This window comes from Blennius ocellaris, assembly GCF_963422515.1.
Source record: "Blennius ocellaris genome assembly, chromosome: 17".
NCBI lineage: Eukaryota > Metazoa > Chordata > Actinopteri > Blenniiformes > Blenniidae > Blennius > Blennius ocellaris.
In genome coordinates this window covers 21833594-21856584 of record NC_137666.1, presented here as the reverse complement: position 1 = coordinate 21856584, position 22991 = coordinate 21833594, and the positions used below count along the sequence as shown (strand labels likewise).

At 45.4% G+C, this 22991-nt stretch overlaps 2 protein-coding genes across 2 annotated transcripts; both read right to left on the bottom strand.

Moving 5' to 3' along the window:
* Positions 1–372: 372 nt before the first annotated feature.
* Positions 373–13659, bottom strand: tpp1 (tripeptidyl peptidase I). Its single transcript, XM_080512287.1, has 13 exons — positions 13574–13659; positions 12111–12185; positions 11291–11430; positions 10973–11123; positions 6363–6484; positions 6121–6290; positions 5850–6048; positions 5363–5551; positions 4220–4292; positions 4027–4147; positions 3520–3681; positions 1874–1999; positions 373–1407 (listed from the first exon to the last, which is right to left on the bottom strand). The coding sequence occupies exons 1-13, from the start codon at positions 13582–13584 to the stop codon at positions 1267–1269; spliced, it is 1680 nt and encodes a 559-aa protein (XP_080368413.1). The 5' UTR covers positions 13585–13659; the 3' UTR covers positions 373–1266.
* Positions 13660–15127: 1468 nt separating this feature from the next.
* Positions 15128–21636, bottom strand: mis18bp1 (MIS18 binding protein 1; the record flags this gene model as incomplete). Its single annotated transcript, XM_080513090.1, has 14 exons — positions 15128–15231; positions 15325–15379; positions 15492–15579; positions 15949–16091; positions 16164–16297; positions 16630–16799; positions 16885–17524; positions 18511–18649; positions 18731–18888; positions 20131–20231; positions 20335–20425; positions 20520–20641; positions 21317–21390; positions 21505–21636. The coding sequence occupies 14 exons, from the start codon at positions 21634–21636 to the stop codon at positions 15128–15130; spliced, it is 2151 nt and encodes a 716-aa protein (XP_080369216.1).
* Positions 21637–22991: the final 1355 nt, after the last annotated feature.

Below are 22991 nucleotides of genomic sequence, written 5' to 3'. Positions count from 1 at the left end.
GATTGCTGCACAAGCGGCGTGGTATTTCTCGTCTTACAGCTTGAGCAGGTTCACGCCAACGTCCCAGCAGGTGTATTGTGGAACAATTTGTCAGCTGGCTTTCTCCTGCATGACACACTGAAGGACCCGTCATGATTGCCGTTGACGTTAAAGCTTTCACTGGGAACGTGGGTCTTCAAAGGCTCAGGCTGTGGACGTGAGCCAACTTCTGTTTTGTTTAGATGAATTCTGAAACGTTCAGACGACAAATGTCAGTTTTCCATCTGGTGTCTGGAGCCGGTCCCAGTTGACCGAGGAAGATGAAGCATGTGACTTAATTAGTTGAGAAAGGCATCAGTGTATATGATAAAGGCTGAAAACTGGAAAAGACTGTGCGGTGGAGACGGGGCTTTATTGGCTCGTTTGGTAGAACAGCTCCTCTCCTCTTCCTATGAAACACATTAAGACGTCCCCAAGTACATGTGCAGCTTCGAATCAGTCACTGCAGGCACTCGTTCTCCGGTTGAACACCTGATGTCAGTTCCTGTCAAACCAGGGATAAAAACAAGTGGCGCCGAGGCTGAGTCGTTGGGAAAGCCAGTGTGTCAGAGCTTCTTGGTAGAAACAGTAACAAACTAAAGTCGAACGTCGTCACAAGAGGTCCTGCTGATCTGGCAGCAGACCACGTGATTCGGGATTGATCAACAACAAGAATTGCACGCAGATGTTCTTGTTTTGAAATCACGACAAACACTGGAACTGGTTTTGTCCCTGCCGAGTCAAATCATGAACCAGATTCAGTATCGCACATTACATCCACTCTCCAGACAAACAACACACAATCCAATTACAGCCGGAATCTTCTTCATCTGATGGAACCACTGCATCCCACATAACGATTCCAATGCGGTCGTCATTAAAAATAAAGTGGAGGAGGTGATTTGGATGATGCATAGCCACCGGTGCCTCCACGCAGCACCGAGCATGAATTTAAAACACAACAGTCTTATCTTCCCACAAAGGGATCAAAGAGATCTGGGTCAGTTAAAATGCAGAGAACAGCAGAAACGAGCAGCATGGAACACAAACGTCCCAAACTCTCACTACCGCTGACCTGAAATCAGTTTTATGTTTCAGAAAATGAGAATTGCACAGGTTTGTCCTGAAGCAGACAGATCAGTAGAAATCAGTGTCAGGTTTTGTCATTAGAACAAAGAGAATAATGTGGAGTGACGCAGTTCCTGAGGCTGTGGATGGAAGAGCACCAGCTCTCTCCTTCTGAAAGCTTCAGTCTGTTCGGAGGGCGGCGAGCAGGGCGGGGTAGTCCGGCGTCCCCCAGCCCGTCACCGGGTCCCACGACGGTGCGGCACAGAAGCCTTTCCCCTGAACCTGCTCGTCCAGGCAGCTCAGGTGGCAGCCTTCGGTCACCTGCAGGGTCACAGGAAGTGCAGCGTAAAGAGACCAAGCTGTGCTGCAGGGAAATGCTGAAATGTCACAAGCGAGTCCTGTCACACAAAATGAATATGTTCAAGGCCGCCATGATGTAAACGAAACAAGCCGTGGAGCCAAAGGTGGATGAACCGAAGTGAAAAGTCCCTCCTCCCCAAGGATGACAGTTCAGTGGGTTGATTATTAAATGATTCCGGAAGAACGGATGAAGCTACTGCACGGTGTCATCCAACACTTGTGTTCAAAACAAGTTGATCAGGAAGCTGAGACCAGCCACAGAGAGCTTCCTGACCTCCTGCTACACCGGCGGCGGGGGAAAGACTCCCACGTCACACAATCATCTGTTGAACTAAACATTTATTCTGAGCCGAAATGGAAGAATCCACCACCTCCCTGACAAAGTGGCTTCTCGGTGACTGAAGCGACGGTAAGAAATGTGGCTCACATCGAACAGGGCCTGGCCCTGCAGCGTGTAGAGACGAGGGTTGAGGAAGCCGAGGGGAGGGAGCCCCTGCTGCAGGCGCTGGTCGTTGATGAGGGAGAGCATGCCTCCCACCACGGGGGTGGACGCCTGCAGGAGGAACGGCACACAAACGCTTCAGGGTCATGAGCTGCGTTCAAGTTCAGTGTGCGCAGTGTGGCTACAGTTACCGGAACAACTAATCCCATTGCTGATTGCTAGTGACTCCTTTGAAAAGTAACTTAGTTACTTCACAGATTAGTTCTCGAAAGTAACTAAGTTAGATTACAATTTACTTTTTCAGACCCCCCCACCCCCCCCCCCACTGTATGAACAAACACGGGTTTGCTGATCGCCGCCTCCTGCACCATGTTTTTACATATTTAACCTTTGACCTTCACTCTTTGTTGTATTTAATCTGAGTCACGCTTTTACTACTATTATTGCTATTTATTTACCCAGAGATGTAGTTGTAGTGTGTTATTGCACTATTTATTGCCACTGCCTGCTCTATGCGACCATGTTTGCCCCCCAACAAGACAAATAAAGTCTTCCAATGATTGAGTGGTTGATTCATTTAAAAAGAGGGGCCTTATTGCAATGTTGAGGTTTATTGACGACAATGGTTGGTTCCCATTCTTTTGTGTTACCTGAACGCACCATTACAGCAGGTTGGCCTGTGATTGGCTGAGAGTGGATAAGGGGGCGGGCCAGGTGACTGCATGCATTGTGTGTGTGTGTGTGACTGTCAGCAGAGGAAAGGAGGAGCAACTGGTTGTGTTTCATAATAAAGCGCCTTTGCAGACAAGAAACTTGTCGCTACAACAATAACGCATTCATTCATTCTGGCACCATATTTCAACATCTCTGCATGTTTAAAGTAATTCAAATATCCGATATACCCCAATCTGATGTCTCTCCTGATCACTACCAAGGGCCCAATATATTTAGTTGTCATGTGATTGGCTGATTTCTGATTTGCATCGATGAACTGTTGGCCAGATGTACCGAATGTTTACAAACAAACACACAATCAAATAAAATAAAATAATTTTCAATCAAATGAGATAAACTAGTGATGTGAATTTAAAGACACGGCACAAGTACTTTTCATGTTTAAGAAGCATCAGCTGTTCTTCAATGATGAGTTAATGACAATCAAGACTAAAGATGTTAGAAAAGAATGACAAAGTGAAACACTTGCTTTTTTTTTTACACTTCCAACACATAATAACTGCTTTTTTTTTACACCTTTTCCCCCCCAGAAAATCCCCTCTCACTCCCAGATAGAGCACAAAGTCACCGGACAGATGCTTTCGTTTGAAACTCTTGACAGAATATGAAGAATTGTGACGAATTTAAAACAAGTGACTCGATGCGTTTTAGCAGGTTTGTTGATCTTTGGCTACAAATGAAGGAGACGCGGACAACAGAGATTTAGACCTTCTCACTCAAGTGCAATATATTGAAAATTCACTTTCAAAGTTGAGAAATATGTGTAACTTTGTCAGTTTTCCTTCAAATGTTGATATAAATAAATGACACATGATGGTGTTCATTTATTACTTTTGTGACTTTATGAGGTTTTGGCTGAATCGAACCCTTCAAAGCCCCTTGAGAGGGCGTCTTACCGAGGTCCCGGACACCCAGGGGATGGGCACTCGGTTGCTGACCACCCAGTAGTTGTCGGACAGGGCGGCCATGTCCGGGTAGGCCCGGCCGCTGGTGTTGAAGTACGACTGAGGAGGAAGGCTTTCCGTGACGCTCTTCAGATACTTCTTCACTGCGCTGACCTGCGGAGGGACGAGGAAACGAGAAGCACAAGAGCAAAGAACAAAATGAAAAGAAAAGGAAACGTAGCGTCTCTCCTGCTGCTGCAGCATCTCAACAGGTACTGAACACGTATACTAACTCCACGGAATAAGTGACATTGAGTGGCACACGGTGTATTTTAGGGAATTTATAAACCGTAACACTGCTTTGCTTTCCTAAATATCTAAAATAATAAACAGAAACAAAAGGAAACATTGGCAGCCACAAGACCTCCAGATATTTTCTCTTTATTCACTTCACTTTTGGTAAAATAGTTCCACGCGACTGAAAACCTGCATGACCAAGAGGAAATGTGACTTTACTACCTGGTATTCAGGCATTTCAAAGACGTTGCTGAAGCCTCCTCCACTGATGTAATCTGTCACTTCATATGTCATCTTGAAGGGGTTCTTGAACGACGTTCCTCCGACCGTCGTCACGTACGGGCTGGGAAGTTGAAGCGGCATCAGTTTCAACACTCGGAGATGAGAGGGGGGTTTTAACGCGAGTAGGTTTCACCTTGAGGCAGGGAAACTGGGCCTGAAGCAGTTCTGCCCCCTCGCCTCATGTTTGCATCCAGCACCGCTGTCACCTGCAGCAGATCACACATTAATCCTGAAGCGACGAGCAGTCACACTCCACATCTCAGCAAAGCTTTACAGTGTGGTTGTGGAAATCAGCACGTTCAACATGTTTGACCGGACCGTCACGTGACGACGGCCGCTTGACTGACAACGACCTGGCTGTGTTTGTGTTTCCAGTGAGATGATGACGTGAAGGAGCGCCGCAGCCTCTTGACTCACTGCCAAGGAGACCAAGACACTCTCTTTCATGCAACACAAAACACTCCATCGCTCTCTGGCTCTTCAATTACTAAAATGATACCATTGAAAACCAGAATGTCTGTTTTCACCCTGAAAGACTCTCATTCACAGTCCAAACGGTTTCACGAGATGACGTCACCTCGAATGAAAAGCTCAGTTTCCCCGATGGACATGATAATGAAGATTAAAGGGCTCATTTGTAAAATAATCAGTGCAACTACCGTGCATCAGGTGGCAGTAGTGAGTCGCTGGAGAATTCAGTTTGTCTTACATCTCAACAACATTAGAACTGTGAAAGTAACCGAAGGTAGACGTGGCTGACGTTCTGTTTGGCCTTTCTGCCTCTTGATGCCAGACCATCGCTGCGTAAAACTAAAAAATGGCGACATGCTGGTTCTTCTCGCTGTAAACAATAATTATTTGTGTCCACAGTGACAATACAACTGCTGGTTTTCTCAGTGAGTCAACAAACATATTCAGACACAGCGGTCAAAAAATGATTTGCCCTTCTGGGTCAGAACCCTCCCCTCAATAAACCACAGCGCCTCCCCGCGGTCATGTTAATAAACCCCCTTAACCTTATCTGGCTCCTATAATAACCTTCATTAGCTTTTATAAAAAAAAACAAGGTGTGGCCACTTTGACAATTGGAACACTGAACCACGAAAAACATTTATTCTGCAACCTTGAACAGCTGCAACTGTGATTATCGTGGAGGAGTTTTTACGAGCTCCTCGCTGAAAGTGTGTGAAAGGAGTCCAGGACAGAAGCAAGAGTTCCTCCGCGAGGCACATTAGTCTTGGCTGAAGTCTTTTGGATTCCCTTCACCCTGACTGACCTGAGGCGAAGAGCAGGGAGATTCCGCGGACGCCGGCCTTCATGAACTCGGTGCTGATGCGCATCATGTAGGCGGCGGAGAGGCTGTCTTCGTCGTCGCCGTAGCTGATGGTGTGAACCCAGGGCAGGGCGGACATGTTGCTGAGCAGCACCATCCACTGGAGGAACGGCTCCTGCGACTCGTGACGGCCTGGAGGCAAAGCCAGGAGAAAGAAAGACAAACTGCTGCACAGCTGGAGGTGGACTTCTGGTTTTCACTGTTGTTTTTAGCTTTATTTTAGCCGCGAGAAGGCTAACTGGTGTCATACAAAGAAAACTGAGCTGTAAGAAATGTGCGCCTGCTTGCGGACACACTCATTCACACTCACTGAGTGGAGTCACAAATTCAGCAAGTGACACGTGAACTGGAATCCTTCACTCTATTTCTGGATCCAATTGGTGGAACAGAAAGTTGTGACGTGATCAAACACAGCTCAGGCTCCTAGTACCTGGATTGGTGAAGAACCAGGTGGAGATGTTGGCCCCTGTGCTCATGATGTACTCCACATCCAAGCTGGCCTCCAGCCCGGCCTTGCCCGCTCCCTGAGTTCCCACCACGCGATCGATCTGGGAATGATGCGGGAAGCCGCGACCGAACATTCCCATGAACTCGGCCAGATCTGCAGCGTGGTAGTACTGCTCCAGGAACTGCAGGGGACACAAACCCTGGACTCACAGTCTGGTCGCTGGGCGCCGTCCGACCGCGTGGGAGGGTCGTACCTGAGCTACGGCTTGGCTGTTGTTCTGAGCCGACCCCACGTCGGCGGCCGTAATGTTGTAGCGCTCCCTCAAGATGGCGGGCGTCACGCCAAGGTGCAGCCCCGCTGCGGAGCGCCGCCGCTTCCTGTTGACGTCCAGGCCTTTAGGAGGGAGACGGTGAAGACCGCCCACTGTCGAGGCACGGACACGCCAGTTAAACAGCTGTGACAGTACCAATGAAACATACTAAACACGGCGCTCACCGAAGTCGAGGTGTTGGTGAACGTCGTCATGAACCGAGTACGGAGCAGGCGACCGCACTCTGTGCTGGCCGTCTCGGAGGTACCGGTGGAACCGACTTCCCGGGAGCAGAACCTCGGCGACACTTCGCACACAAACACAGGAAACATCAACAATCACATAGCTGGTGAGTTCCAGACCCGGAGGAACGTTTGCGTGCTGGCCAGACAGAAGTGACTCTTCATCATCTCCACACTCCAAAGGAAAACACCAACAGGAACATTTTCACTCGTGATTCAAGACTGGAAATGAGCTTTAAGGGGAAGCAGCTCCTGGTCTGGGGGGTTTAAACGTTCCTATTTGATCAAGCTCACACCTTCACTGTGGCTCAGGTCATTGTGGATCTTCTCTTAGTGGGGCAGCAGAAGGTTGGACTCTTGCTCTCGTCTCTCTGCTCCTTCCTGGGGTCATACATGCTCATGATCTCCTTGTTGAACTCGGTCTTCTCATTTCATCTCCCACAGGCTTCTAATCTTTCTTTCTGACTGGGTGCATCCACGTCTCACGTCCAATCAAAATAGGTTGATTGAAGTGACAAAGTAAACACTGACTGGTGGTGATCTTCAGGGAATACTGCAGTAGGTTGTTGTATGCGAAGTAATCCTGAAGAGCCTGGTTAGAGTCGTACAGAGGAAACAGATGACTAACCCTAATCTGTCTAGTTAGTCACAACATGAATTCATGTTTTTAACGAGCTTTCCGAAAAAGTTTTTCATTTGTTTCTATACATTATTGGCCAGGTCAACCTTGCAAATGTAAAAGATTTAAATATATTTATAAGTTATTTCTGTACCAAATACTGTTGAACAGAGGTTGTTTTAGGCAGAATAAAGCATGTTAGGTAACCTCTTGGAAACTTGGGTGGATTAAATATTAAATATGTGTTTTCTAACAATACAAAAGAGGAACATTTTGAATATACATTATATGTTGAACTTAAAAGATATAAAGATTAAATCTCTGGTAACATTTACGTATCTAAAGGGTGAACCCAAGTTTCCTCTTTTCCACAACTGTAAATATGATGATTGCAGCCTGATGTCAACCAGTTCAAGCAGGAACCTGCTGGTGGCAAGGTTTTTCTGGTGGAAGAGTTTTCTTTCTGTTCCTCATGTGAGATTCTGGTTCACTACCTCACCAAGGAGGCTATAGAATCACCAGAATGTATTGATCTGTAAGCAAGATATCTATAATACCTCTGAGCTGATCTTTATGACAACTGGGACACACGTGCAATTTGAACAACGGAAGAAATCATTAAATGTTTGTGGTGATCCGGTTAAAAAATAATTCTGACACATTTTAATCTCGCCACATATGTTCCCTGCTTAATCTGTCACTGTAAATGACAAATGCATTGTGGGACATGGAGTCGTAGCATGTTTTGGTTTTGGGAAGTGTAGTTTATTGTTGTCCTGTTTCCTCCAGTGCCATACTGCATGTGTGTGTGTGTGTGTGTGTGTGTGTGTGACAAGACCAGTGTTTGTCCAGTGTGTGCTGAAAGAGGAATAAACAGCCACAATTCTGCAACATCTTCTCTTCTCTTCTCTTCTCTTCTCCCTCCATCTAACTCCACAAACTGTCTTCTCTTCTCTTCTCCCTCCATCTAACTCCACAAACTGTCTTCTCTTCTCTTCTCCCTCCATCTAACTCCACAAACTGTCTTCTCTTCTCTTCTCCCTCCATCTAACTCCACAAACTGTCTTCTCTTCTCCCTCCATCTAACTCCACAAACTCTCTTCTCTTCTCTTCTCCCTCCATCTAACTCCACAAACTGTCTTCTCTTCTCCCTCCATCTAACTCCACAAACTGTCTTCTCTTCTCTTCTCCCTCCATCTAACTCCACAAACTCTCTTCTCTTCTCCCTCCATCTAACTCCACAAACTGTCTTCTCTTCTCTTCTCTTCTCCCTCCATCTAACTCCACAAACTGTCTTCTCTTCTCTTCTCCCTCCATCCAACTCCACAAACTCTCTTCTCTTCTCCCTCCATCTAACTCCACAAACTGTCTTCTCTTCTCTTCTCTTCTCCCTCCATCTAACTCCACAAACTGTCTTCTCTTCTCTTCTCTTCTCCCTCCATCTAACTCCACAAACTGTCTTCTCTTCTCTTCTCCCTCCATCCAACTCCACAAACTCTCTTCTCTTCTCCCTCCATCTAACTCCACAAACTGTCTTCTCTTCTCTTCTCTTCTCCCTCCATCTAACTCCACAAACTGTCTTCTCTTCTCTTCTCTTCTCCCTCCATCTAACTCCACAAACTGTCTTCTCTTCTCTTCTCCCTCCATCCAACTCCACAAACTCTCTTCTCTTCTCCCTCCATCTAACTCCACAAACTGTCTTCTCTTCTCTTCTCTTCTCCCTCCATCTAACTCCACAAACTCTCTTCTCTTCTCTTCTCTTCTCCCTCCATCCAACTCCACAAACTCTCTTCTCTTCTCCCTCCATCTAACTCCACAAACTGTCTTCTCTTCTCTTCTCCCTCCATCTAACTCCACAAACTGTCTTCTCTTCTCTTCTCCCTCCATCTAACTCCACAAACTGTCTTCTCTTCTCCCTCCATCTAACTCCACAAACTGTCTTCTCTTCTCTTCTCCCTCCATCCAACTCCACAAACTCTCTTCTCTTCTCCCTCCATCTAACTCCACAAACTGTCTTCTCTTCTCTTCTCTTCTCCCTCCATCTAACTCCACAAACTGTCTTCTCTTCTCTTCTCCCTCCATCCAACTCCACAAACTCTCTTCTCTTCTCCCTCCATCTAACTCCACAAACTGTCTTCTCTTCTCTTCTCTTCTCCCTCCATCTAACTCCACAAACTGTCTTCTCTTCTCTTCTCCCTCCATCCAACTCCACAAACTCTCTTCTCTTCTCCCTCCATCTAACTCCACAAACTGTCTTCTCTTCTCTTCTCTTCTCCCTCCATCTAACTCCACAAACTGTCTTCTCTTCTCTTCTCTTCTCCCTCCATCTAACTCCACAAACTGTCTTCTCTTCTCTTCTCCCTCCATCCAACTCCACAAACTCTCTTCTCTTCTCCCTCCATCTAACTCCACAAACTGTCTTCTCTTCTCTTCTCTTCTCCCTCCATCTAACTCCACAAACTGTCTTCTCTTCTCTTCTCTTCTCCCTCCATCTAACTCCACAAACTGTCTTCTCTTCTCTTCTCCCTCCATCCAACTCCACAAACTCTCTTCTCTTCTCCCTCCATCTAACTCCACAAACTGTCTTCTCTTCTCTTCTCTTCTCCCTCCATCTAACTCCACAAACTCTCTTCTCTTCTCTTCTCTTCTCCCTCCATCCAACTCCACAAACTCTCTTCTCTTCTCCCTCCATCTAACTCCACAAACTGTCTTCTCTTCTCTTCTCTTCTCCCTCCATCTAACTCCACAAACTCTCTTCTCTTCTCTTCTCTTCTCCCTCCATCCAACTCCACAAACTCTCTTCTCTTCTCCCTCCATCTAACTCCACAAACTGTCTTCTCTTCTCTTCTCTTCTCCCTCCATCTAACTCCACAAACTCTCTTCTCTTCTCTTCTCTTCTCCCTCCATCCAACTCCACAAACTCTCTTCTCTTCTCCCTCCATCTAACTCCACAAACTGTCTTCTCTTCTCTTCTCCCTCCATCTAACTCCACAAACTGTCTTCTCTTCTCTTCTCCCTCCATCTAACTCCACAAACTGTCTTCTCTTCTCTTCTCCCTCCATCCAACTCCACAAACTCTCTTCTCTTCTCCCTCCATCTAACTCCACAAACTGTCTTCTCTTCTCTTCTCTTCTCCCTCCATCTAACTCCACAAACTGTCTTCTCTTCTCTTCTCCCTCCATCTAACTCCACAAACTCTCTTCTCTTCTCTTCTCCCTCCATCTAACTCCACATCAGAAACTTTTGTTATAAGCAGACACAAGCCACCAGTTAGTGAGTAAAACTATAATAAGCCAGGCTTCTCCACTACGGTTTGGATGATAATGTGGAAGAAAGTAACAATATTGTTTTATCTTATCTTGTGTTCTTTCAAATTATGAAATAAAATCATGAGATCACCAAACTCAACAAATGAATAAAGGCAGTTGGTCTGGATGTGGAATGTTTCCCTGTATCCATGGCGACCCTTGGCGGAAGTCAGAAACCTCTGATTGCTCTTGTTTTTTAAGTTTCATTTGTGAATGTTCAGCTCCATGAGGTGGTGATGTTGTGATAGGAGCCTTATCAAGGTAATAGAATATATGTCTTCAGGTGAGACTGAATAACAACGTGGGAATAAAATGAACAGCAATAGACTCTAATGTGAGCTCTGAACACCAGCGCTCAACTTGCTTCTCATAGCAGGCATGCAAACGTTTCCTCAGGTCAACAGATAAAAAAAGGTTTCTGTGTCGGTCAGAGGAGCTCCTGTTAGGTAAGAAGCTATTTCTATCAGATCTCAGCAACCTTGACCCCGATCTGAGTTTTTCATTAGGCTGCAGCTTCCTGTTTGATTTACACCAAAAACCACAGAAAAAGGAAGTTTATCACGAGGTGCAAGCAAAGGCAAGATGAGTCTGAAGAGGTCGAGCAAGCAGAACAAAGATATGCTTACGCTGCAGGCATGCTGCACTGCAAAAAGTCCTGAGTGTGAACCGCCAGGCAGTTTGTGATGCCGTGACTCAGCAGCCACCGACGCACCACCTTCTGGGTCAGTTCAGACGGACGCACCAGAGACGCCACTTCCTGCAGGCTGAGGTGTTTACCTGTGGAAGACCAGACCGTCCTGAGACACTCAGGGAAGAAACATGGGGGGGGGGGGCTGCTGCAGGTTTAACACCGAATATTACAGCATTTCTGGCTCCTATGTAAATAAAAACTGTCTCAACTTCCTCAAAATGTGTCAATAAAGTGTCAATAAAGTGAGAGCTACCATATTGGGCTGAGTCGGGGTCTGACACCAGCCTCAGCTTGTCCTCCAGCAGCTCCACGTTCTGCTGCTTCAGGGCAAAGGTCAGCTGCAACTCCTCTGAAGGATCCACCCGGCCGACACCGGTCCATTCCTCCGGGATCCTGCAGAGAGACGACGCCTCGTCACGCTACCGTGACCGGAGCACAGCCACTCATCTGGATTTTAAGCATCGAGTTTGTCTTCTTGCACAGAAGCAACTTCACACAGATTGCCTGTGAATGAAGTGTGCTTCACATCACCCTGTCTCTTCATGTAAAACCCACAGGAAGTGGATTCAGTTAAGATCAGGAGTCAGCGGGAGGCCACACCTTCACCTCTACCACAATACCAGTGTGACGTGAGGAATAAAGTGGAGCGGTACTCCGGCAACCTGAAACCTTTGCAGAGTAACGTATGCTGAGAATATTAATGCTGGGCTGCAGAACCCCTATTCCTGATACACGTGTGGTCATTTACCCTCTCAGCATCGGGATCCTGGACTCTGGAACTGAACGTTTCTTTATCAATTGTGCTGCATGCTGATTGTCTTTCAGTCATCTTCTGTGTTGCTCTCTGCCTCGTCCTCTCCTCGAAAAGTAACGTAAAGCTTTCTACTCATTGGCATTATTATACAATCCCAACCAGTGAAAAGCTCCTCGGAGTCCGGAGCAACAAGGAGATTCTTCCTGGTATCAGTGAGTTTTCTTCTTTTCCAGCCCCTCCCACTCTGCTCTGAGGTCACTGCTGTTGTTATGACCCGAGTTTTAGTTTAGAACAGATTGAAAGTTGAGGTTTAACTCACAGGACATCTTGGTCATATTCCAGATATCCGCTCTGGACTGCTGAGGTGAAGAAGAAGAGGAAGGCCAGCGCCAGACTGAGGGAGAGAAACACAAGTTAGAGTGTCACTAGCGGAGATTTAGTAACAACATATTAGGACACCAAGTTAGATTATTACATTTTCAACACAGTGCGTTATTTATCCAGAGTTTCTACATGTTGATCAGTGTGAGGGAGACACAGCTGTACGGGGGTGAAAGTAGCCCACTGAAATTACTCACACGACTAGAATTCAATTCGATTTTGGGGAAGTTTTTAATGCTTTGACACATTTCAATCTGAAATATCTAATCTAAACACACACAACTGGAATTAATAGTCAAACTTTTTGGACTGCATGTTTATAGCCAATAATTTTATAATTTGGTTTTATAAAGATTAACCTATATAATTACATTTGTACAGTTGTGAAGATTATATTGTAATCTGGTGTTTATATATGCAACTATTAACAGTTCTACTACAATCCAGGAGTTAATTGAAGGGCAAAAATACATTAAAAAATGGGTGAATTTCTTCCTTCTCCTTCTTTAAACATGGTGTTATTTTTCTCTTCTTACTTTCTATACTGACATCTCATGTTTTAAAATTATTGTTGTTTAAAAAAAATATAAAGGTAAATGTTGTGAACTATTTTGACAACAAATAATTTAAATAAAGAAATTATGTTATTGACAACAAAGCAGCACAATTAATACAATATCGTCCGATTCCATGCTTTGTATCTACACTACTTTATACTACTTTTTATATTCCATTCCATTTATTGTAATTTGAATGAAGACATTTGATACAGACGTTGAATTCCTGATATTAATAATGAAGTAAACCGCAATAAAGACCGAGTATTCTTAAAAGTGTTTCCTTATTTGCATACTTGCTTCAATTAGAATCGATAATAAAAGTAAATAGCAATTCACTGAAAAACTAGAGTACTAATCACTTTTCACTGTATAGTTAAGGTGTAGTATCGATCACGGGCGGGATGTGTCCATAACACACAAAGTCCTCCTGAACGGAGAGTATTAGTAGCGCGTTACTTCCACGTTACATTGATGTGGTCAGATGTTCTGTAGGTTCAAAGGGAAGCGAGTGACTGTGACTCGGTTCAGAAGGTCACATTGAAAACAAACAGTTTCAACAGACGAGACAAAAAACAATATTAGAATGTCTCGAGCTGATTGTCACACCGGAAGAGTCTGAACTGGTCAGTGTTTTATCTAGGTCAACACACACGCACACACACACACACACACACACACACACACACACACACACACACACACACACACACACACACACACACACACACACACACACACAGAAACATGATAAAACACAACAAAACATAATGAAACACAGCAACACAGTAGAAGACAGTGAAGCGCGCGACAGTTAAAAAGCTCCTCAAACCAACAGACTCACAGAATGTTCATCTTGTCCTCCGCTCCGCTGCTGATTCACATTTCACTGTTACACAGCAGCAGTCACATGACCCCGCTCACGTGACCCGCGTCGTCATCTCCGTCATCTTCAGCAGCAGCACGCGCGTGCCGCATTCCTCAACTTGTTTTTCTGTCATTTTATTTATTTAATTAACTCAAAGACTCAGTTTTTTTTTTTTTTTTTATTAACTCGGTTTGTTTTGTTTATTTCATTAACTCTGACTTTTTATTTCTGTCGTTTTCTTTACTTTATTAACTCAGGGTCCGTTTGTTTTTGTATATTTCGTCAACTCAAAGACTGTTTTTTTTTTCTTTGCCTCAATTAGTTTGTTTTGTCTCCTCACTTTTTCTTCTTCTTTCTGTATCAACCCACAGACCTGCTTTGTTTCACACTCTGGTCTCTCAGCTACTAAACTGACTTGAGTCTGGATCAGCTTTTTCTGTGGTTTGCTTGATCTCACTGTGTACTTGTGAGTTTCCTCACACAGAATCTAAAGAATCAAGACCTTTACTTGTCACAGGCAGACTTATACACAGTATAACATGCAGTGAAATTAAATGCATTTAGCACCTGTTGTGAGTGCATGCATATCCATATATATAGAGAATTATTTTGTTTTATGGAAGAAGCTCCTCCTTGTCCTGTTTGCCTTCTTGCAGCAGCAGAGAGAACAGTCTGTGGCTGGGCTCACACAATCTCCTGTCCTTTAACCTGCATCATTTGTTGTTGTGAAGGTGAGAATACTTGCAGCCAAAAGGTGGAGAAGTTTCTGAGTCTGAGAGGGAGCACAAGAGACCCCGGAGCTTCTCCACCAGGTGTTGCTGTGACGGGACCACGTCAGGTCTCCTGTCATGTTAACAAGCAGGAGCTTGAAGCTCTCCACCTCCGACTCCATACCAGAGGTGTGTTTATTCTTTGCTCCTCCATTCAGGCTGCACCCAGTACTGTGCTGGGATCTCCACCCACCGTTCACACTGAACTGGATATAGACCCAGAAGCAAGATGGAGGTTCATCTTTATTTTATGTTGGGTACACCGAATTAGCTTCATGCCCTTCCATCTAAAATTTCACTCAAGTACATAACCTGTATGTAGAAATATACATGACTTCTGTACATCGAATACACACGCTCTGCATGACGGGACATATTCTTACAAAGATAAACGCCGTTTCACCCAGTCTCCCCTGAAACATTATGCAACCAGCCCCAGCAGTGATCAGACCCACATGGAGGAACCGGCAATAAATCTGCTGCAGTGGGTAAAATTCCACTTCAAAAATCAGCAGTTGATTTGAGGATTGATTCCAAAGCAGTACATTTTAACATCAGAACAACGTGCTCTCCTCTTCCACAGATTCATGTCTAACACTTGGAGCCATCTTAGTAGCACTGTTCATACTGACGTACTTAAAAGGGAACAAGGTTTATTAAATGAACGTTTCAGAAGTGAACACCACCGGGTCATTGCAGCTTAAAATGTACTCCCCCCCCCCCCACAGAGAACGATTTAAACAACGAGCTACGACTCCATTCAGCTCATGTCTGAAAAGTAGAAATCCTCTTCTTCGTCCTCGCTGTCGGGTGAAGCCGTGTCCTTCCCAGAAAACATCTCCCAGACCACAAACGAGTCGTTTCCTGTTGGAGAAGTGAAGGATTGAGTCGCTTTGACTACTTCCAGCTTCTATACCCATTTCCTGAAACACTTGCCATGACGTTCAGGACACTGACCTGTGTTCTTACACCGGCTCAGTGGTTTTTTCACTGATGGCGTCGGTGTAAACTTCTGGAAGAAACACACAAGATAGTTTTGCAAAAAGGAAAAAGGCCCCCACATCGTTTCGACATGCGGGATGTAAAAATGACGCTTCAAAGAGTCCAAATGAGTAGAAAAGCACCTGTGAAAGACGCGATCGCTTCTGGACGTCAAAGCGACTTTTCTTCATCCTCTTCTGGAGCTGGTAGACGTACTTCTCGTCGTTACTCCTTTACACCAAGCAAACCAACCAGGATGGATAGATTTTATTCATGAACAACTGAGGCTAGAACCTAACCTTAATAAAGTGAAGGTGAACAGATCTCTATAAAATCCTTGATGAATGGCAGTGAACTCGTCCTGTCACTTCGCCAAACATCACAGTGAAAACAAAAACAACGGTTTTGTTCTGCATTCCACAAAGTGTTTCATTTTCTTAAAAATGGGCAAACCTGACTTTTCACAAACTCAAAAAGCAGGAAAGTGAAGACGCACCGATACCACAGCACTTCGGGTTTCATATTTTAAAATGTGTCGACGTACGTAGCCACTGTCCAGGTTGTGTTTGCGCTGCCTCCCCATGCATGAAGTAAACACACCTGTTTGGTGAGCCCATCATGCCCGGGGTGATGTGCAGGCACTGAGGAGTCTTCACGTCGGGCCAACACGCCGACCTCGGCGTCAGGGGCTGCAGCTCCGACAACGTGACGTCGCCGTCGTCGTCCGGACCCAAGCTGTGGAGCTGCCGTCGAGAGGAGCCGTTCAGAACGCATCCACAAGACTGAGCGGAGGACGGAGGACGGACAGAACCAACCTCGAAGCGTTTGCTCTGCATGTAAGCCGAGCTGAAAGCGTCATCAACGTCTTCTCTGGGCATGGCCTCCAGGAACTGACGCACCTGCTGCTTCCTCCTCAGGGTTCCCGCCCGGGCGGAGATCAGAGGAACGTCTGGAACCAGACCCATCGTCAGGCCTCCACGCATCCAGCCTTACATCGTTACAGCGTGAAATCACTGCTACATTCAGGGAACGTTTACTCACTTCCAGAGGTGGGGAAAGTCAATAAAAAGATGATTCAATCAAAGTAATAAACTCTACAAAATGAACCATCTCAATAAATAATAATAAAAAAAACCCCACACATTATGGTGAGCATCACCCCGGGCATGATAGGCTCACGTAAATGAACAAATTCCACAAGTTTTCCTGAATTGTTGCATTTGACATCACCGTATATAAAACACCAAAGCGAGGTCCCTTTGTGCAGAAACATTGCTCTACCTGCAGTGTTCGGGGCTTCTGCCTTCTTCCTCCTGGCCTTCTTGGGCTGCTGCTGGCTCGTTGCCATGGCAGTGTGCCGGTTGTGACACTCTTCTGCAGAACGCGTCTCCACCACCCTCGCTACGCTCTCCCAGTAACCCAGGACATGTCGGGGGTAGTACGAGACAGCCCTGCCAAGGACAACAGCTTAGACACGCAAACCTGAGGGAGTCTGACCAAGACAAGCTTCAATCTGCACGAGAAGAGAAAACGTACTGGCGTAGCTTCTGAAGTTCTGCCTCAGTCCACTTGTCCTCGTCAGGATGTTGTGAAGCCACTGCTTTGGCTTGTTGGGCCTTTTGTTTCTGTCTGGATTGTGTCGACTTGTGTGACGGCTTCGCGGGTCGAGACGTTCCAGGAGGTTTGGCTCGGCTGCGTTTCTTCCCCGCCTCTTTCTCGCTCTCCTCAGACGACTCCAGGTCCGGATGTGAGGAGCTCTGAACGTTCCTTCCCTTGTTGCTTTGCCTTCTCCCCCTCAGGTTCCTTCTCGTCACATTTAAGTCGTCATCAGATGAGAGGCTCTGCGGGGACTCATGGAGATCCACAGCAGGTCCCGGGGACTTCTGCTTCTTCCCTCTTGTCCTGGACGTGGTTGTTGAACGATTGTTGGACGTCTGTATGGTTGACGTCTTTGTTGAGGACTTTTCTGCTCGACTCTGTTGTTGTGGGACATTTGTCCTTTGAAGCTCTCTTCCTGAAGCTACACAGTTTTTGCTGAGCCTTGTGCTTCGGCTTTGTGCTTCCCTCGGCGCTCTGGGTTCTTCCGGACTCTTCGCCTTTCGTCTCTGACCCGTGGAGACTCGAGGCCTTTGCAGTGGCACCGCCTCTTGTTTGGAGGATTTACTTTTCTTGGAAGCTGTGAAAGGAGGAATATTTTGCCATCAAGCTCATGATAAGTCTCACAATGTTAAAAACTGCAGCTGTAAAGGCAGAGGTGTCAGTTTCAGGCACCGTTTACACGACAGCGTTTCAAGTAAAAATCATTTTTGGGCTTTTTGTTTCAGAAAAATGTCCCATTTAAACGACTACGTTATAAAATGATGATGTTGACACCGAAAAACACCTGACACTAGGAAAACAATGCAGTTCTTCTGTTGGGCCACTAAGTGGCGTGCATGAGCAGCAGTAGCGTTTCTCTAGCCTGCACAGAGAGCATTTCCAGAAAATTGGGTTCCCCCTCCCGTTTCCACAGAGACGAGTTTGAGCGTCATGGAAGACAGATAGATTTTATTGTCATTCTGACAATTTACGTCAAAGATGCACTGCAGAACGACACTTCAATGCAGGGACAGCTATAAAAACACACACAACCACATAAAATACCAGAGATAAAATCAATTCTCAAATCGAAGTTCCACCTTCGGAGCAGTTTTCAAAAAGCTACGTTTCAGTGGCTCCAAACACAGTTACTGTGTCAACGGACACCTAGAATGCGATGAACGTTTTTCATTTTCACTTGAAAACATTCATTTGTCTCAGCTTATTTCAAGGGTCCCAATCTGATCTCAGCTGGGCGGAACCAGAACTGCAATCCAGTGACGATCTTGAAATAAAAACAACTCCCAACAGTTTCTCTTATTATTGGTGGGAAGAGTGAATTTACCATGAGATGGTCAACATCTAATTCAATCAGGCTGCGTCATTGCCTGCGAGTTTAATGATGCATCTGAATTTTGTCGTTTCTGAAAAATGCAACAAATCATTGAGCGTTCAGCTTCACTTTGCCACTGAAATCAGTTCGTCTCTTCAGTGTCGGTGGCTTTTCTCACGACTCCACAAAAATACAACCGAAGGTCCAGACGTTAATTTACCCGAAAAAAAGAAAGTCCATGTTTTACTTACTTGCACGTAGGGCAGGATTGGAGTTTTCGGCCCGAGTGCCGCGCGCTGGAGCCTCTCGGGCCGCACCAGCTTCCTCTCCAGGGACCAGCGGACAGACGGGGGCCCGTGAGGGACACACGGGCTGCGTCGTCGGGTCGCTCTGCGACGCGAAGGAAGAGAAAACATGAATCTCTTTGACAGAGATAACAGTTGTTGGACGAGAGCGAACCCAGATGCTCACCGGGATGATGACGGAGGCTTCGTAACACTCGTGGATGGTAACGTTCTGGTATGCGTCGAGCACGATTCGGCCTCCTCGCCAGTAATCCAGAGGCGGGATGACAAGCCGCCCTCTTCTGGACAGTTTTGCGGAGCCGAATGGAATACTGGGATCTCCAGCTGGACAGTAGAAATACACTTTCAAGAGTATTTGTGCAGCACAACATCAGGCGATATGGAGTCATGTTGAATATTGTAATTACAATCTGATCACTCTGCATCGCCATCCTGCAATAATGAAAACTTTGCAACATCTTGTACAGCTCCAGGGTACACACAGATTGGTAGGTGTGTAACTACGTTTGTTTTCACGCCAACGAGGAGCTGAAAAACTTCACGCTTCCTACCGAACAAGTACAAATTACATATACAAGTACCGTATTTTCCGCACTATAAGGCGTACCTAAACACCTCAAATTTTTTCAAAAGCTGCCAGTGCACCTTATAACCCGGTGTTCGCCACAGTGGAAGAATTGCTCTTCTCGAGTCTGCTACTTGCCAGCTGAACAACCAGAGGCTTTTATTTTGACAACTAACTTCTCAACGGGATCTTCAGAGCGGACGACACTCCACACAACACCTTCATCACTCATGGTTGCACACCAACATTCTAACAAACCAAAATAAACTAGATGAAATAATTACTCCCTAAACTGGGGAACAAAAACACATAAACACAATCAACACAACACCAAGCCCAACAACAACCCACAATAACCTCCAACAACACAAAACATGAATTCCCATCATGCCTTGCAGCGACCACCTCTGTGCAAATGCATAAAGGAGCCGATAGCTGCAATGCATTATGGGAGTTTCTGTTTGTGGTGTTTTAAATGCAATTATTGGGGGTTATATTTGGTTTGTGGTGTCGGTAATAATTGTGTTGTGTTGTGTTTTTGTTGCTTAGTTCATGTAGTTTAGTTTATTACCGGTAGTTTAGTTTATTAGTTGTAAGTTGTCAACCAGCAGTGAAGAAGGTTTTGTGTGTAGTGTCCTCCTGGCATAGGCTGCAGGTAGGACTATCAAAATAAAATGCATGCAGCTCTCTGGGTGTTAGAATCAGTGGAAAATGTAACCTAATGGCTTTGAGCTATAAAGGTTGTTGACCACTGGTCTATTCCATGCAGTGCGCCTTATATATGAACAAAGTTGTAAAATATGTCAATCAATGTAGGTGTGCCTTGTAGTGTGGAAAATACGGTAGATAAATCACATTATGGTTGAAGAACTTCCACTGAATACACAAATCTGTGTGCACATAAGCATTACAGGCATACAAATATGACATCCTCATCACACACAACTTACTTTACTCTAAAAACACAACAAAAGGTTCAGAACAACTCGAGCTTTACTTACGAGGAGTCAAAGACTTTTTCCTGACTGTTCTCGGAGACGAGGCCTCGGCCTTCTTCTTGGCTGAGTTGTTTGTCCTGCCGCTGCTCTTCCTTTTTCCTCTACTTCGAGTCCCACAGATGAACAAAGAGTTTTTCTTTAATAATAGCACTTGTTATCTGTTGATTGATTTAAGGTTCAGCAGCAAACAAAAATGAATAATCTTACCTCCTGTATTCGGACTGAAACTTCTCGTACAATCCTTTCCAGTTTGAGGGAAAACCGTTAACGAACTTCTTCAGGAGCCACTGAGGGAAGTCTGAGAGCGGGAAGTGACAGAACCACACAATAAGCAAGCCGATTCCCCTCAAATCTACTTTTGTTCTTCTTGTTTCTCTGCTGATCAGGCTTACCCGACGAACCCTTCATCATCAGCTTTCCAACCAGGATGTAAGTCCTCCCAGAAACGGTCTTCAACACGGACTTTGAAACCCGCTCCACGATGACGTTACTGTTCCAACGAATGTTTTCTGAACTTCAAGAGAAAAAAGGCATGTAAATATACCAGCACTCACATTCAAGCCCCACAAGATCGAAATCAGCCGCAAAGATTCTGACAAAGCGTCTCGGAATATTACAACGCGATTCAAAGTAAATGTCTTGTCAGTTTCTTCGACTCTCATCTCATACAAACCCGTTTTTAGATTTCAGTTGCCCTACAGTTAAAAAAAAAGAAGAAATGACTTCAAATTTTCAGCTGAAATTTCAGTCATGAACACTGAAATTTAAGGACTAAATAAAATGTTGACCTCCTGATGAAGGTCTTCTTCTGGGCAGAATGTGTGACGACTGTTTCTAAATTGTTTTGTAGATGATGATGATGATAGAATGACAAAGATTCTGTAAATTGCAATTTATGGGCGTTGGTTTTTTTTATTACTTAATGTATACACAATGTTGGCTTTCAGTTAAAAATAATAATAAAAAAACCCACCTGATCTTAACATATTCTAATATTTATTCAAGGTATAACTAATACCAAAAACATCTTTAAATATGATAAAGTTTCATTATTTGAATTAAAGAAGAAAAATTACGTTTTTCTATCGAATTCTTCCAGTAATTTGTTCGAAAAACTGTCACTGAACTTTTCGCCAAATAGCCACAATGAGTGAGTGTGTGTGTGTGTTGGGGGGGGGGGGGGGCTTACCTGTGAATTCCTTCAACGTACAGGCCTTTGGTGAGTTTCCTCAGACACCACTTTTTCAGATAGATCACACCTTCCTGCCAAATGGAAAGATCAAAGTCAACCAAAGGAAAAGCCCCGGCTGTAGCGTTCTGGACGCTTTGTAGTCCGCTGATGTGAATCAGTTCCTTCCTCTGCGTGTTTCCACTCACACTCGGGAACTTTGCGTGGGCGGGCCACGTGCTCTTGGACGCTGCCTGTTGTCTTTTGGGTATGAGAACCTTTGGAGATTTCAGCAGGTCTTGAAGCAAAGCCGACAGCGGCGCCGCAGGGTTCGGCACCATCTCCTCTGAGTGTTCAACGTCTGACCACACTCTTTCTGAAGAGGCTTCAGGCTCCCCCACACTTGGAGCCGTGGAAAGAGAAGCATCTATGGGCTGCCGGACATCATCTAGTGAAAATATTCCATTCAAACGGATCAGAGCATCTTCATGAACACAGAATCAGACGTGTATTTTGTTTTTCACTTGAACACACACCTGCATTGTTGGGTCTGCTGTGGTGAGGAACTTTCTGTGACTCCACTTTGCTTTCTCTGTCCTTCATAAGAGCAAACACCTTGGCTGGGGACATCAGAGCATTCTGGACCACTCTGGCACGACACGGGTTTGATAAATGTCCATCTTCTCGGCTCGCAGCAGCACGGAGCAATGCTTGGCCCGTGAGATCAGACTCTGACTGGCTGCGCTCGGACTCATCAGTCACACATTCTGAGGCATTTCTAATATTATCTTTCTCCATTTGACATGTGGGGAACTGATCCAGGTCACCTGCAAAAAAATATGATTTTTCATAAGCAAAGCCATATTAATCTGATAGGGAAACTCAAGTGTGTGGAGTTGTTGCTCTACTGAGTTCTGTATTATTATTAGAAAGGCAATCACCTCCATTAAGGACACAAGTTCTTCTGTTATGAAATCTCTGGGCTGAAGACGTGAGAAGACGCGGATCGAAACCAAATCTGTAGCCTGTTTGAAAACAGCAGAGGCCATGAGGAAACACAAACATCATTTTCTTCTTCCAGATGTTGGCTCTTTCCAGAACAAGGGTTTGAATCCCTCCCCACAATCTGACTGTCTCACATTTTTCTCTCCTTCTGTCCCCAAACCTCAACAGCAGAAAGTTTCCAAGCCTGGTTCTGCAGAACATTTCTACATGCGAGTCTGGTTCTGCAGAAAGTCTCCACCCCTCAGTCTGGTTCTGCAGAAAGTCTCCACCCTTGAGTCTGGTTCTGCAGAAAGTCTCCACCCTAGAGTCTGGTTCTGCAGAAAGTCTCCACCCCTCAGTCTGGTTCTGCAGAAAGTCTCCACCCCTCAGTCTGGTTCTGCAGAAAGTCTCCACCCCTCAGTCTGGTTCTGCAGAAAGTCTCCACCCTTGAGTCTGGTTCTGCAGAAAGTCCCCACCCCTCAGTCTGGTTCTGCAGAAAGTCTCCACCCCTCAGTCTGGTTCTGCAGAAAGTCTCCACCTCTCAGTCTGGTTCTGCAGAAAGTCTCCACCTCTCAGTCTGGTTCTGCAGAAAGTCTCCACCTCTCAGTCTGGTTCTGCAGAAAGTCTCCACCTCTCAGTCTGGTTCTGCAGAAAGTCTCCACCCCTCAGTCTGGTTCTGCAGAAAGTCTCCACCCCTCAGTCTGGTTCTGCA